The 16,527-nt window shown below is 44.4% G+C and overlaps 1 protein-coding gene across 1 annotated transcript in view; it reads left to right on the forward strand.

Moving 5' to 3' along the window:
• VWF (von Willebrand factor) overlaps positions 1-16,527 on the forward strand; it is a 1,126,314-nt gene that overhangs the window by 654,210 nt on the left and 455,577 nt on the right. Inside the window, exon 33 of the mRNA XM_086921215.1 lies at positions 15,288-15,331. Coding sequence (XP_086777341.1) covers positions 15,288-15,331 — 44 coding nt within the window. The remainder of the gene's footprint in view (positions 1-15,287; positions 15,332-16,527) is intronic.

The raw sequence follows: 16,527 nt of genomic DNA on the forward strand, positions 1-16,527 counted from the left end.
AATTCCGCAACATGATCCTGTGTGTGCACTTGTCTCCAAATATCAACCGGAACCAGCAAACCAAAAAACGTTTCAATATCCACAAGCGTCATTACTGTTGAAGAGGATGCCTCAGTCAATTCTTTATAATATGCAGTAGGATTTTTCCTAGGGTCAGGTAACTGAGCCTTAAGGGACAAACCTCACTCTTTTTCCATGGAGTATAAACCCACTGTTCTTGGAAATGGGCTGCTTCACCTTGTCTGATAACAACATTGTGCTGGTCCCTTAACTCTGGTATGTCGGGGTGATATATAGGGTGAACCTCCCGCATGGGAAACTGGGATACCGTGGTGGGGCTCTTCTCAATCAGCCTACCCCGGTAAGCAATCAATGTCGTAACATTACCAAAAACTTGACCGGGTGCCATATCAGAAACATATATGTGATTCTTAATATCATATAGTATTTGCGGTGCTGCATTACTGAAACACTGCTCCCAAAGATCAAAATAGCCAACATGTGCTTAGGGGTATGCTGTTGTACAAAAGGCTCATAATCTTTCATCATATTCCACACTTCCTCCACACTGTAAATGGGATTTCGAGGTTAGCCTGATTAGCTACTATCTTTTTCTCTTCATCTCCCACATCAGATTGCACTAACGTTTGCCCCATGCCTTCCTTAAATTTCGTCCAATCTGGCTCCTCAAGGCCACATACTGGTGTCCCACTACTCAGTAATATCGGGGATGAAAGAACAAAGGGGAAGTAGCAACAGAAGTAACAGGCACAAACTTCGCTACTGGCTGTGTTGAAGGTGTAAGGGCTGGTGAAAGAGAAGTCGAAGCAATAGGAGTTGCAGGAGTATTAACAGTCATAGTTGCCGCAGACGGCGAGGACAAAGGAAGGATAGGAGGTGCTGTGGCCAAGGCAGTCCGATCAATAGTAACAGAACAGTAACAGTAGAGACAGAAGAACCGGGTAGCTGGGCCTGTGAGGGAAAAGTGGGATATATCCTCTGCGCGGCATATGGTGGTTGGGGGTCTAGTATCCAGCAATTCTTCCACAAAGGCATTGTTTTCTTCTCAGGCTACATAGATTTATCAATTTGTAATCAAAACCTCCTATCTTTGCGTTCGACCCCTATCTCCTGCTTCTTTTTATCATGTGCTACAGCTTTCTGAGTCAATGACTGCATTCTACCCTTCTGGGCCTCTGTCATTTGCCTCTGTTTAGCCTCCTTTTGCCACGTTCGAAGGGAATCAAACATAGACTGTATACTTCTTCTTGCAAACGCCCGTCAAGGGCCACTGCCACTCGGCATTGTCCCTCATATATTTGTGCCATAATATACTAAACATAATAGGGCCAAGACCATACTTCACATGCATATCAAAATTCGGAGTGCCTCCTGGAGGTGCTGGCTGACTGGAGCATCAGTAAAATAACAACAACAGCCCAAACAACATAGTTTACTGAGACAAGGCATTCTCAAAAGAAAACAAGTTCACTACGTATGCCTGGCAAAGTATTTGCAAACACTTTTCCCCAAAATTGGTCCTCAGACCGTACCAAATACAAACCAAAATAGTACCATATCCACAAAGAACCAAAACAAACTCACCTGATATAGGCAGGTCAAACAACTGTATTCTCCACTGCTGCCTTTGGGACTAAACGGTTAGATCCTAGGGTTTTGCCGTACAGGACTCCAGTCAGGAAGACCACTGGGCAAGGCACCGTCCGGTGGGACAGAAGGGGCAGCTGTGAGTTCAGGAACTCTCTCATGCAGGGATCCCTGATCCGTCCGTCCAACCCAATCATAGCCTGACCTCCCCACCCATCCGCGGGAGGGAATGGGTCACTCACCCGAAGGAGTCCCTGTTTGGGCGACAACTGAAGGAAGTGGCCCATTTAGGGTCACTCACGACCACCTCTCAGCCTTCCATACCAAATGAAGAGTCAGTCAGACAGTAGAGAAAACAAACAAAATATATGTTTATTCAGATACACTCGAGTAGATCCCCGTCTGCCCCGTTGCTTAGGAGTGCTGCAGAGTAGACTGAATTCAGCAAACATAGTGATACATTAAGCATATTTCAGAACCAAGGAAAACCCGCCCATAATGGAATTTTCCGAGCAGGTGCAGCTAACACAAAGAAGTACAGTAGGATGGGTTTCGATTCTGAGGCCGGGCACACAGTATCTCCTACCCAAGGTCATTCTGTCAGTGCCTGCCACTAGACTGGTGGGAGAAGACCTCTATCTAGTGGGAAAGGTGTGCACTAATAGGAACAGTGTATTCATTAGCAGAGCAAGGTCTAACCTTGGAGAAATTAAACTTTCCACAGCCTGCTTTGCAAGGAGACAATAAATGGCAAAGGGCATGATTCAAAATGGTGGCTAAACATAAAATGATGCAGCGAATGCTAACTTACATGGAACAATGCACAAACAAAATAGCAAAGCATATTCATTTCATCAGGATCCCTTTCGGCCATGGGTATCTGCAGACGCACAACTTATATAAGAAATGAGAGTTGGTGGAGGAAAAGCTCTGTCTCTGTTCTCCTGCCTCACTCGGTTCTGTGGAGTCCTAAAAGACATAGGAGAAGATGGACAAACCTGTCAGGTGACACTACGTCACTAAACTCAAGTTTTTGGAGACCCAGGGGAGGCAGGGAACACCAGAGAAATTAACACTTTCTCTGGTGATGTATCAACAGTTTAAAAACAATTTGTTTCCCACTTTTGTTATATCATAACTGTGAAAAACTGGATTTAGAATCTGGTGTTCACACTATTGGCTTCCATTGAGAACCACACATAATAAATGGTGCAGTTAGTGTTTTTGGTGCACTACTCTGCTGACATTTACCTCCTGGATGGTAGTAATATTCAGGTAGATTATGAACAGTGAATGGGCTAAACAGCTTTCATCCTAGCATAGTCATTAACATACCCAGAGGCGGCTCCTCTGCTATGTTGGAGGAGCCTCGCCCCACTGCTTTTAAGCAGTGCGAGGAAGAAGAAACATAAAATTATAATAACTTAGAGTTATTATCATTTTATATTTTACTGCCTCTCTGCTGGCGGGTGGGTGGGGCTGCTCTGCTCACAGAGCAGGGCAGGGGAGGAGTGGTTTGCCCACTCCTGAATGCACAATGACTATATAGTCGACCCACTCAGGCCGCCCAAACCAGTCATGCGCACGTTCCCCATTCTCCATTCAGGCTGCATTACAGCCTGTATGGAGAACAACCCCAGGACCCCATTCCTTGGTTGAGCGTTGCACAGTATGCTAAAAACCAATCAGAATGCTTCATTACAGCGTTGTGATTGGTCAGGGGAGCCTGGGTGCTCACCAATCACAACACTGCATTGCAGCTTTGTGATTGGTCAGGGGAGCTGGGTGTACTTTCTGTCCATGTCTTGACGTAAATAATTAATTTACTCTCTTAATTTCTATGCAGGTAAGTACTTAATCAATAATAACTCAATCAGAAGGAAAGAAAACAGAGTCCGTGGTGTTAGAGTTTCTAAGGGTTTTATTCCTCATAAAGGAATCAGGATATCATGTTCTGACCACCACAGGGGTGTCAGAAGGGATAGAGCGCTGAAGTTTATTATCAATACATAGCTTATATACTTGATTTATACATAGGAGTCAATGTAAGAGGCGTAACAGCTGAGAGAAGACAAGATAACAGTATACACGTGGTACTAGTACATCATCAAGAGGCGTAAACTAGGCGTGAACCAGAGGTGTGTGCTAGAAACGTCACTGATAGGTGACGCAAATGGGTGGCACCAAGGGGTGGTGCTAACAGAATGTTGCAATGTCAGCAGAAAATCGGAAGCTTGGATGCGCGCGCAGCTGCATGACGTGTGATTGACGGGGTGCAGGGGACTTGACATTTACACTGACGGAAAGAGACAGAAGTCTGGCATGTCAGATCAACTTGTACTTCTATCATATCTGATATCTGATGTTTAGGAACTATACTATCTGGGCGGAAAAGGTCTCTAGGGCAGAAGCTACTCTATGCTAACTGTGGATGCGTGTATGAGCGCCTAAGTGTCTACATGTGAAGCGTGGGGGCACGGGGCCTTCCATGGAAGCATGGCAACGGAGGCTATGAATTACTTGCATTAAGACAGGTCGGCCCTTTTGGCTCTGCAGCTGGAGAGGATGTTTACAGGATCTAGTAGGCAGGAATGTATTCTCGGGGGGCGGAACAGATAACTCGAAGGTTATAGTCAGTCTTGGCAGAAAGCAGGCTTGAGCTGAGCGCGAGGGGCCGCGCTGAAAGTAGGACAGAGTTCACGAGTACAGAAGTAGCCTGGGCAGAGCCAGGAGCCACAAAAGAGGTTCAGATGGTAGGAATTCAGGGCCTACTCTGGCTAGAGCAGGAAAAATGAAAAGTGTACTACAAAAAGACGGTGGCATAGCATACTTAGGAACGGACTATATAATCCATTCATGGTGGATCTGAAAGAAGACAGGTAGACGGTGGACGCAAATGTATTTGCGTCTTCATAGCTGGCACAGGAGGGAAGTTACATGCACTTTAAGCTGGTACATGGAGTCGGTGGGGTACGCGCTAGGGAACACATCATGACCAAAATTTAATTTTCCTCATTCCCTCCTTGTTCCCTACGGACCCTTCATGAAATATCGATCCTCATGAACCGATCAGTCTGTTCTTGTAACATCATTTGTTCTTCTTTCTTTCGGTTACGTTTTGAATGAAAACTGGAATGTTCAATACAAGAGGTGGCACACAGTCCACAAATCGCTGGCCCACACTGCAGGCACAGGCAGCAACTGAATACTAGGACTAGGCCAATGCCTAGGAAGGATAGGATCTTCCATCCCCAAGCTGTTAACGTTGTCCAGAACCAACCGGACCAAGTCCAGGTGCCTGGAATCTGATGTATCTGATTTGCAATCTTATGGAGACGGGTGATAGCTTGATATACAGATGGTGCATTTTGTGGGATGAAAACACAACAGCTTGACCCGATGACCTTACAGGCTCCACCTCTATCTGCCAAGATGACGTCAATTACAAGACGATTCTGAAGGACAACAACCCGCATAGCGGACTGCTCTTCTGTTAAGTTACCTAGGGCGGAGGTAGTTTCATTTACTACGGCTTCAAGTGTTCTAGTTAACTTGCGTATTAATTTACTATTCTGGACAGGGCCTAAAAAGAAAAAGAATCCTTTATTAAAATCAGTGTACTGTTCCCATGCCGTTTCTGTGTAGTCGACAAGGGGGGCATCTCTTCTGGGTCTATTCTTTACTAGATTGCTATTTCTATGGTAATCAGAAGGAGCTAGAAAAACAGGTGGTAGGAGGAATGCAATGTAACAGGTACCATCCCAATCTGGAGGTAGACGAATGTATGCGGTATGACCACACACAAAATAAGAATGACTGGTAGCTTTGAAAGATGATTTTCCATCATCACTGAATTCGACCACAGTAGTGCATTTACTATGACCTAAGTGTACTGAACCTTTCTTCTTGATACATAATTCACCAGTGACTGGCAGTACTGACATAATGGGTAGAACTGGTGTGGCTTCGGATTCGACAGTAAGAATCATAAGGCTAATTGTATAATTACCTAATCCATATACTTCATTTTCTAGATCAGTTCCTATTCTAGTGGGGAGTCCCTCCTTATCCGGGTAACAGACGTCTAGTAGGACCAAGTTCAGGTTTCCCCAAACCCAACCCCCATCGAAAACAGCGATGTCGGGATCTAAAGAATTAATTATCTTAAACCATGCTCCGCAGGAGCCATTGTGAGAGAACGGGTACGGAAAGAGAGGCAGGGCTCCCTTGTAATTCTGGTAGGGAGGGAGTCGGCCACATATCCAGCAATTTGTAGCATTGTTAGTTTGATGAGAATGGTGTAACATACTAATGAATGTATTGTTGCGCAGCGCGAGTCTGTAGGAGAGCTCATGAGGAGGTAACTCACTAAAAGTGTGTTCAGCAGAGACATTGTAAGCAGATTGTTCACGCTTGAAAATAGGATAGTAGATAGGTAATAAGATGCTAGCAACAATCATTAAAATACTGAGAATAAACATAATTATTAGTGTCACTATGCAGTGACTACGAAGTGATTTGCAATATGCTCTTTTCTTTTCTTCTCTCTCTCTAACTTGATCTAGGGGATACATGTCAGAAACTATTTAACCGATTCACCTAGGGGAGGACTTAAACAATTAAACTGTCTGACTTGCTAGATCGTAATTTCATGCGGTATTGTTCTTGAGGAGTCTTTTCTCTTTTGACTTCGGTAAAGTCTTTGTTATCACAGTCTTTGGTGGGGGTGGGTGTGTCTTGTTCCGGTTTCAGTCCTGGGAATGTTTTGATATGGCTTAGGTGGACCCACCCCTTTCTGCCTTCCAATTTGACTGCGGTCTTTGTAGTAAGAAGAACGGTCTTCGGAGACTTCCAGCGGGGCTCCAATGGGCTTTTCCTGTCGAAGTTACGGACAAGGACAACGTCCCCGGGGCGGACGTCATGCGGCTTCACATCGGTGTTGTCAGGGAAGGCTGCGGCAACCTGTGAACGACATGATTGGAGTGCAGACATCAAGGAGGCAAGGTAATCTGTCAACATATTAGAATCAACATCGGTTATCTTTTTAGGAATGGGCGTCCCCCACATATTCGGTGGTCTGCCAAAGACCACTTCGTACGGAGATAGCCCTGATCTTGAATGGGCGACCATTCTCATATAGAATAGTGCCACTGGCAGGGCGACTATCCAGTCGACCCCTTTTTCCTGACATATTTTGGCAAGGCGGATCTTTAATGTCTGATTATGCCTTTCTACAAGGCCTGCGGCTTCTGGATGTCGGACACAATGGAACTTCCACTGGTATCCCAGTAGCAAGGAAACTTCTTTCATTAGGGCAGACGAGAATGGCTGACCGTTATCTGAGTACACGACACGAGGCATGCCGTATCGTGGGAAAAATTCACGAACCAACTGTTTGGCAGTGGTCGGAGCAGTGTAATCTGGGACTGGGTATGCTTCGGTCCAGCGGGACAGAGCACAGACAATTACGAGAACATATTTAAATCCTCGACAACGGTCCATCTGGATATAATCCATCTGGAGGACTTCAAAAGGGTGATCGGGAGGATGGAATCCACCTTGCTCTACAGGGACGCTTTTACCTGGATTGAACTGACAACAGATCATGCAAGTACGCACTTTCTGTTTTGCTGCGGCTCGTAAGTGTTTATTGTACCAGAGATTTTGCAAACTGTCTAGCATTGCTTTCTCTCCTAGGTGGGCAGGACTATGTGCTGTATTTATCATGACTTGAACCATAGAGTCAGGGAGAAACCATATAGATTTTCCCTTCGTCATCCAACCTTGATCTGTCTGGATCCCTCCTAGTTCAATCCATTTCTTTATTTCTTCTGGAGTAGCATGTGTCTGAATGTCAATAACATCTAGTGTGGGATCCCTGACTGTCATGCAGTTTGTCGGATCTGTTGTCTTTATCGTATCAGTTGTCTGAGTGTGAGTCAGTGCTGTATGTTTTGCTGTCTGATCTGCCAGGTCGTTACCCTGGGAAACAGAATCTGTGACTTTAGTATGTGCTTTACACTTCATGACGGATATGCCTGAAGGCAGATGTATTGCTTCCAACAGTGCTTGAATGAGTGGACCATGTTGTATCTTTGTACCATGAGAGGTCAGGAAACCTCGTTCCTGCCAGAGCATGCCGAAGTCGTGTACGACTCCGAACGCATAACGGGAATCAGTGTATATGTTAACATTTCTGTTCTTGGCTAGTATACAGGCTCGGGTCAGAGCGATGAGCTCTGCCGCTTGAGCAGACAGTGTATCAATACGATGTGTTTCTTTAACTTCAGTTTCAGTGGTCACTGCATATGCAGCCACTAATTCTCCTGTACTTGTTCTCATGCATGAACCATCCACATAAAGTGTCAGGTCTGGATTTGTCAATGGAACATCTGTTAAATCTCGTCTGGGCTTTGTTACTGCATTAATGATCTCTATACAATCATGTGGAGCTGGATCTGTCATAACTGTAGGTAACAATGTCGCTGGGTTCAAGATACTGCAGCGTCTGATTTCTATGTGTGGCTGGAATAATGTCAATTCGTAACCCGTAAGTCGTGCTATAGTCAAGTGTTGAGTCTGGGTTCTGTTTAACAGAACCTCTACAGAATGTGGAACTTGTACTGTTAACTGATGACCTAGAACAATTGAGTCGCTCTGTCTGATTGCTAGTGCTGTTGCTGCTACTGACTTTAAGCACGCAGGGAGTGCCTGGGCTACTGAATCCAATGTACTTGAAAAATAAGCGCAAGGCTTATGTGAACCTGCTTGATCTTGAGTGAGGACAGACAACGCTGTACCGTCACGTTCTGTAACAAAAAGTGTAAACGGTTTGCTGTAACATGGTGTCGCTAAAACTGGCGCTTGGCATAAAGCTTTCTTTAATTCCTCAAAGGCTTGTGTGTGTTCCTGAGTCCAAGGGAGGGCAATCGAAGTCGCTGCCTCCTGTGTCGTTAACTGAATGAGTGGTTTAGCTAGAAATGCGTATTGAGGAATCCATTGTCTGCAGTACGAGGTGAGGCCTATGAAGGCCCGCACTTCCTTTTGTGTCTGGGGTTGTGGCATGTTTACAATTAATTGAATGCGATCGGGAGTGAGCTGTCTCCCCACTTTGGACAGCAAGTGACCCAAGTACACAACTTGCTGAACACAGAATTGTAGCTTCGAAGGAGACACCTTGTGTCCCTTGTCGGCCAGGAAATGCAAAACTGTTAATGATGCTTGTTCACATTCGGGTTCACTTCGTGCGGTGATCAGTAGATCATCGACGTATTGCAGTAGGGCGGTATTAACTGGCATTTGAATACAATCTAGTTGTCTTTTCAGTGCTTGACTATAGATGCTGGGGCTTTCTGTAAATCCTTGAGGTGCACGGGAAAATTTGAAACTTCGTCCATTTAAACTGAATCCGAAGAGATATTGGCTCTCCGGGTCAATAGGTACACTGAAGAAAGCGTTCTTGAGATCGATTACAGTAAAGAACGTTGCTTCTGAGTCAATAGCAGTTAATAGGGAGGAGATATCAGGGACCACAGGGTACTGTGGTACAATACATTTGTTCAGTTCTCGAAGGTCAATCACCAGCCGATATACTGGCGGTGCATTGCGGTCTGTACGTTTAAGAATTGGAATGATGGGTGAATTACAGATATTGGAGTCGGTCTCTACGACCACTCCTTGGGCAATAAGCTCTTCAATGATTTTCAGTAAAGCCACTACAGCATCGGGTGGTAACTTGTATTGTCTGATTCTGGGTAGAACAACTCCTGTCTTGAGTGTAACACGATATGGAGTGATATGCATACAACCTACATCAGCTGGGCCTTTTGCCCATAAGTGATCTGGTACATTTTTCAATCTGACATCAAAGTCACGTAAAACATAATGACCCTTGAAATCCCGTAGAAAGAGTCTGACTCCTTCCGGGGAACAGCATATGATAGCTCCTAGAGCTTTCAGTGTTTTAATTCCTAACAGATTTTCTGGACATGATTTCGTAAGTAACAAATCTGTAACTCGAGATAATGGACCCACAGCTAGTGGTACTGGTTCTGACACTTCATTTACAATAGGCTGTCCTGAAAAACCAAGGGAAACATTCTGTGAGCCTGAGAGGGGTGCCCCTGGAACTTCATTATGACTTATAGTAGTGCGACTTGCCCCTGTGTCAATTAAAAACTTTCTGTCTTTTCCTAATACGTGACTATGTACATAAGGACCTTCTTGATCTACAGGAATTTCAATAAGAGGCAAATCACCTTCCCTCTCTAGGCTGTTTCATGTATATCGCTGATAGTCTGGATATGCCGACTGGGCATACTGGTACATCTGTTGTGAGACTTGCCGGGTTGCGGCAGCGGGCTGTGTCTGAGCATGCTGTGGCTGTGGTACCGCTACTGTCTGTACTGTATGGGACTGATCATGCATAGGCTGTGTATTCTGCATTGGCTGTTCGTTCTGTGAGGTCTGTTGATGACCCTGTTCATGTCTAGGCGGACGCGGTCTTTCTTTAGTTTTACCTGTCTCGATGTTATGTTTCAGGACTGGACATTCATGTACGTAGTGACCTGGCTGCTTGCAATAATTACATGTCCCTTTAACGGGAGCGGCAGAATGATTGGTCTGGGCCCCACCTTTTCTATGACCCTCGGCTGGAATCGTCTGAGCTACTAACATTTTCATTTTCGTGTCTTTCATACGTTTCTGTTCCTGATCTTGTTCTTCCCTTATTCTGTTCTGGTGATATTGTAACATTTGTAACATCTGTGATGGCGTATTTGCCTGCCAAGTACTTTCAACCTTGTACACTCTATTTTTAACTAGTGGTAGGGCGTTCTCTACTAATTTTGTTACAAAAAGGTGTGGATATGACTCGCTACTAGTTTTTAGACCACTATTTATGATGAAACATTTCTCGAATCGTGAATAAAAGTCACTAGTATCTTCATCTTGTTTCTGTTTACAGGACGAGATTGCGTCCCAATCTTCCTTTCTAGTTGTCAATAATCTTGGCAAAACCTGTACGATTAGACCTGGTAATGCTTTAGTCAGATCCCCAAGGCCTAACCCTGGGACTCGTTTGCTTTCTTCGTCTTCTATTTCCGCCCATGCTATCTTTGACTCTCCCACCTCCCAATCCTTCTCCTTCAATTTCTCGTAAATGCCCGTGGGCAACAGTACTTTCAACATTTTCGTAATATCATCATACGTGTAATCTCCCATCAGTAACATATCCTTGAGCTCTCTGTGAAAACCTGCAGGGTCTTTGTCATGGCACGGAACTAATTTCTTCATTTCTAACAGTTCTAACTTAGTCAGTGGTGTGTGAACATACACACGCTTCAGGCGTTGGTCCGCACCCATAACTGGGTGTACTTCTCGTAAGGGATTCTGACTTTCAATGCCACCACCGCATTGCATGTGGTACGTTTTTCTTTCTGGAGGCGGGGCGGGAACATATTCAGAGCTTAGGAAGTTGTAATACTTACGTCGTTGCTCTAGAATTATCTGTATTAATTTGGTACTAAAACCTCTCCATCTATCCATGAGTAGTGCTTCTAATGTCTCGTGTAAGGGACCTGGATCAGAATGATGATTTCTGAACTTGATGAGGAGGTGCTGAATCATATATACACCTGCTATTTTCTGCTCTTCCGGGGAAAGGTTCAAGAATGTCTGCACTAACGTGTCATCATTATACATGTCTGGATTTTCGGCCCATAATACAGCTGACCGAGCTAATTCCTGTTCGTCCATAGAGTTCAGTACATGGTACCCCATTCGGTCTCGAAGCCTTTTATCAGTTTCCTGGAACTGATGTTCAGAAGAATTCGGATTTGTTAACTCAGAGAGAAAGACTCTCTTGCTTTCTGGACGGACACCCTTCCTAAGGTAGGCTCCCTTACCTACATATGCTATAGTATCTGTATATTTTCCTGATGCTTTTCCTGATGTTTCATGTTCCTCTTCCTCCTCGGAGGAAGTTTTATCATTCTCTTCCTGGTGTGCTGTCAATACTGCCTTTCTTATTTTCTGGGACATACTGGCTATGCAAGTCCCTTTATCATGCTTTGCGTCTGCTATATTTTGACCCCACTTGTTTAATGCGTCTAATTCACTTTGACCTGTCCCAGGCCTGTCTCGTTCTCTTATCACACAATTTATGAAAAATCGTAATATCTGTGCTTGAATGTCAACTTTCTGTTTATGCATGGCAGCTTTAACACTTTCGGGGTCTTTCCCTGTCAGTATGAACTTGTATAGTCTGTCGAGAATTTCCTGCATTCCTACATAGCATAGCAAGTTATCGGTAGCAGATCTTAATCGAAGTGATGCTAATACCATTAAATCGTCTTTTCCGGGTACCGGATCATATCTACAAACTGACATCCTATCTTTGAATGCGTCAAGCCGGGATGAGTAGGGAGACTGGAAAGGATTCTGCGTGTCCCTTAAATGCAATCTGTGTGTCGGTGGCGGGGTCTGTAGACCCGCTGTCGCACCTCCTGAGGCGGATGCTTGGGCATTATCTCTTCGCGGAGTCTGAATTTGGACTTGAATTTGTCGTTTAGTAAGATCAGGTAGGACTGGTTTCGGTAGGTCTGTTTTGAGTGGGGGAAGTGGCGGAGCTGGCGGAACAGGGGAGGTCTGTCGTGGTACCGGCGGGACATTATCTGGGGGCGCAGTGCCACCCCCATCCCTGTCAGTAGGCAGGGCACGAACAGGCAGATTGGTATAAGCTGGTACTACATCCTCTAGATATGAATTTAGGAATATGTCTTTAGTAGTTTTATGCATTACTTTAGTTGGAACTAATGGTGTCGGTAAGTTTTTCGGTATTTCTGATTCAGTTTCAGATGTGCCATCTGCTGCAAGATACATACCGTTTACAAGATTATTTCGGGCACGGTCTATTTGTTCTGTTTTTACTCGGATCCCTTCAGTAACTAATTCGTTTTCTTGCTCTTTATCTGATTCTTTAAGTCTGTCTTCTCTACGGAGTGCTTTGTCAGCACGCTTACGTGATTCCTTACGCCAAAACTCTATGGCGTCCTTCTGAGATTGTCTAGCTTTCTTTTTCCATAATGCTTCTTCTACCCTCATGATGCACTCGGCATCCCATGTTCCAGTGACAGGCCATCTGTGTCTTTCGTCTAGGTGTTTGGTATAATCGGCCCATAAATCTAGATATAATATGGCATCTATGCCGTGTTTCTGATACATAAAATTGCCTGGAGTGTCCCTAGGGGGGATAGGAATTTCTTCCTCCAGTAACCCTTTCCTAGTTCCTATCTGTTTTAACTTGTTAAAGAACGGCATCTTGCTTACTTATTACTGAACGCTAGATCTTTATTCCTTAATACTTTTGACAGCTAGATTATACGAGAAACACAATAATACACGTTTGAACAGTCACATTCATACCACAACATTAATCACATAACACATTGTAGACATAAATGACTACCCCCCTATACTAGATGTACTGCTCAACAGTACAGATACACTGCCGTAACAGTGCAGAAATTCGGAATACTTGATATACTGCTAAACAGTACAGATACACTGCCTAAAAACAGTGCAGACCGGACTTGCGTACCCAAACCCGTCTAGATACGACCCAGCAATGGTACTCACCGGGAAGCACGGAAAACAGAAGGCCTCGGAAAACTCGACTGGACTCGACTCGAAACTTCGGAAACTTCGGAAAACTTCGGAAAACTTCGGAAAACTGGTGGGCCTCTTCACACCTCGGACCTTGCTTCTTTCGGCTGGGCTCTGGTCGGGATCCTCCGCACTCCTCACCGCCTCGTCTGGGCACTGATCGCAGTCTTCGTCACCTCCGTGGGTCAGAGGGAGATGCAGGAAATCCTGCCAGTACACGTGTATTCAATCTAACTGATGGCAGGGGACACAGTATGCAACGCACCAACCGGCGCGTGAGGTGGGGGAGGGGTCCCTATTCGGGCGCCAAAATGACGTAAATAATTAATTTACTCTCTTAATTTCTATGCAGGTAAGTACTTAATCAATAATAACTCAATCAGAAGGAAAGAAAACAGAGTCCGTGGTGTTAGAGTTTCTAAGGGTTTTATTCCTCATAAAGGAATCAGGATATCATGTTCTGACCACCACAGGGGTGTCAGAAGGGATAGAGCGCTGAAGTTTATTATCAATACATAGCTTATATACTTGATTTATACATAGGAGTCAATGTAAGAGGTGTAACAGCTGAGAGAAGACAAGATAACAGTATACACGTGGTACTAGTACATCATCAAGAGGCGTAAACTAGGCGTGAACCAGAGGTGTGTGCTAGAAACGTCACTGATAGGTGACGCAAATGGGTGGCACCAAGGGGTGGTGCTAACAGAATGTTGCAATGTCAGCAGAAAATCGGAAGCTTGGATGCGCGCGCAGCTGCATGACGTGTGATTGACGGGGTGCAGGGGACTTGACATTTACACTGACGGAAAGAGACAGAAGTCTGGCATGTCAGATCAACTTGTACTTCTATCATATCTGATATCTGATGTTTAGGAACTATACTATCTGGGCGGAAAAGGTCTCTAGGGCAGAAGCTACTCTATGCTAACTGTGGATGCGTGTATGAGCGCCTAAGTGTCTACATGTGAAGCGTGGGGGCACGGGGCCTTCCATGGAAGCATGGCAACGGAGGCTATGAATTACTTGCATTAAGACAGGTCGGCCCTTTTGGCTCTGCAGCTGGAGAGGATGTTTACAGGATCTAGTAGGCAGGAATGTATTCTCGGGGGGCGGAACAGATAACTCGAAGGTTATAGTCAGTCTTGGCAGAAAGCAGGCTTGAGCTGAGCGCGAGGGGCCGCGCTGAAAGTAGGACAGAGTTCACGAGTACAGAAGTAGCCTGGGCAGAGCCAGGAGCCACAAAAGAGGTTCAGATGGTAGGAATTCAGGGCCTACTCTGGCTAGAGCAGGAAAAATGAAAAGTGTACTACAAAAAGACGGTGGCATAGCATACTTAGGAACGGACTATATAATCCATTCATGGTGGATCTGAAAGAAGACAGGTAGACGGTGGACGCAAATGTATTTGCGTCTTCATAGCTGGCACAGGAGGGAAGTTACATGCACTTTAAGCTGGTACATGGAGTCGGTGGGGTACGCGCTAGGGAACACATCATGACCAAAATTTAATTTTCCTCAGTCTGATAAAGGGGGTAAAAATTGAGGGACCCGGCGCGGCAAGGTAAGTATTTTTAAAGAATTGTATATATATATATATTTTTTTTTTATTGCCCACTATCCACCCTGTACCCCCACACCCCCCGCACGCACCTCCACCACCCGTGAACCAACCATGCCAGCTGCTACTGAACATACCACTGAATGAGCTCTGACTGCTTGTTTCATTTTCTTTAATACAAGTAACAACATTTTTACTTTTAGGCATTAGCTACCCAGAGTAATACGGATGAAAAGTAATATGGTAAATGTAGGTATTGTGCACTTTCAAAAGTTGGGTAATGTCACCTTTTTGTTTTTCTTGTACATTTATAATTGTGCATTCGTATGTACTGTTTGTAGCAGTAACTTCACCTTATAGCTACCTGAAACAACGCAGTTAAGTTTAAAAAGAAAAAATAAACTATCAACCCTCAGACTTATGAAACGTTTTAACTTGTATGCTTTCTTTTCAGAATACGCTCGAGTATGCCTTGATGAGGATGGCAACGAAAAACAGGTGAGTGCATATTGGAGGCTAATTTATTTTCAGTGCAGATCAATGCCGCATACTGTTCTCTGTGAACTTTCAGCAAGACATTTCAAAGCAGTGTTTGAGATCTGTTGCACATAACTTCATGAGACAGACAGCGCTTCCTAAACCAATTATATTTGAGTCATGGAACACAGTACATTCAGGGAACCAAGAGATGTTTCTTATTTTCTAGCACTTTATCCATCACCATAATATAGAAATTGACATAAATGAAAAAGGGTGGAATGCAGTTACATCACATCTTGTGTGTGTGTCCCAGATAAAAAAAAAGTACATTTCACATTCTGTGACCAGTAAAAGTACTTTTCACATTCCGTGACCAGTACACAAAGAAGCACATCAGGAAAAATACAAATAAACATGCTGCTTTATGCTTCAATGCTGAAGTTCCAAGTTTACTTCTCCCAGTTGGACATTTCTAAAGACTTGAAAAATGTTCAAAGAATTGGAAGTGATGTCTTCTGCTGTGATATTATAATGCACCTTTTCGTAAATAGATCAGGGAAATCCACAGCTTGGCTGGGAGCAACACATCTGCTTTCTTCTGAAATTCTGCTGAACACAATTGATCAGTATTTAAATGTGTCTAACAATGAAAACAATGAATTTCCTCACCTATTTAACACCTGCAATAAGGGGGTGATTAAGCTCTATCATTTGTATATTTCGTCGATTTAATGTCAATAGATGCATTAGTTGCATGTATTTCCTTGTATGAAGTACATAGAATACAAAGCCTTGGTTAAAATCTATCATCGAGATATTATCCTTGAGAAGAAAAACTACTTTGCGAGAAGGATCGAGGATGCCTCGAACTCCTGCAAAGAGATCTTTACAATTGTCAGGGAATTTATTGCCCCTCTGTCTAATGCGAGTCAGTCTGCCCCTACTAAGACCTGGGCATCGGATCTGGCACTTTTCTTTACTACAAAGATCAAGTTAATTCAGGATTCATTTCCTCCTCGGCCGGTCGTTGCCTCTTTGTGTTCTGAGGCTAGTCCCGCTTCATCGGTGCCCCCAGGCCCAGTCCTGTCAGATTTTCCGCCTCTCTCAACTGCCTCGTCACTGTCGCTTCTGGCCAATCTCAAATCTGGCTCGCCACTCGATCCATTTCCGGCCAAATTTCTGGCGAAAATGGCGGAAGTGGTAAATCCGCTGGT

Source organism: Lissotriton vulgaris, chromosome 1_1, assembly GCF_964263255.1.
Source record: "Lissotriton vulgaris chromosome 1_1, aLisVul1.2, whole genome shotgun sequence".
Taxonomy (NCBI): domain Eukaryota; kingdom Metazoa; phylum Chordata; class Amphibia; order Caudata; family Salamandridae; genus Lissotriton; species Lissotriton vulgaris.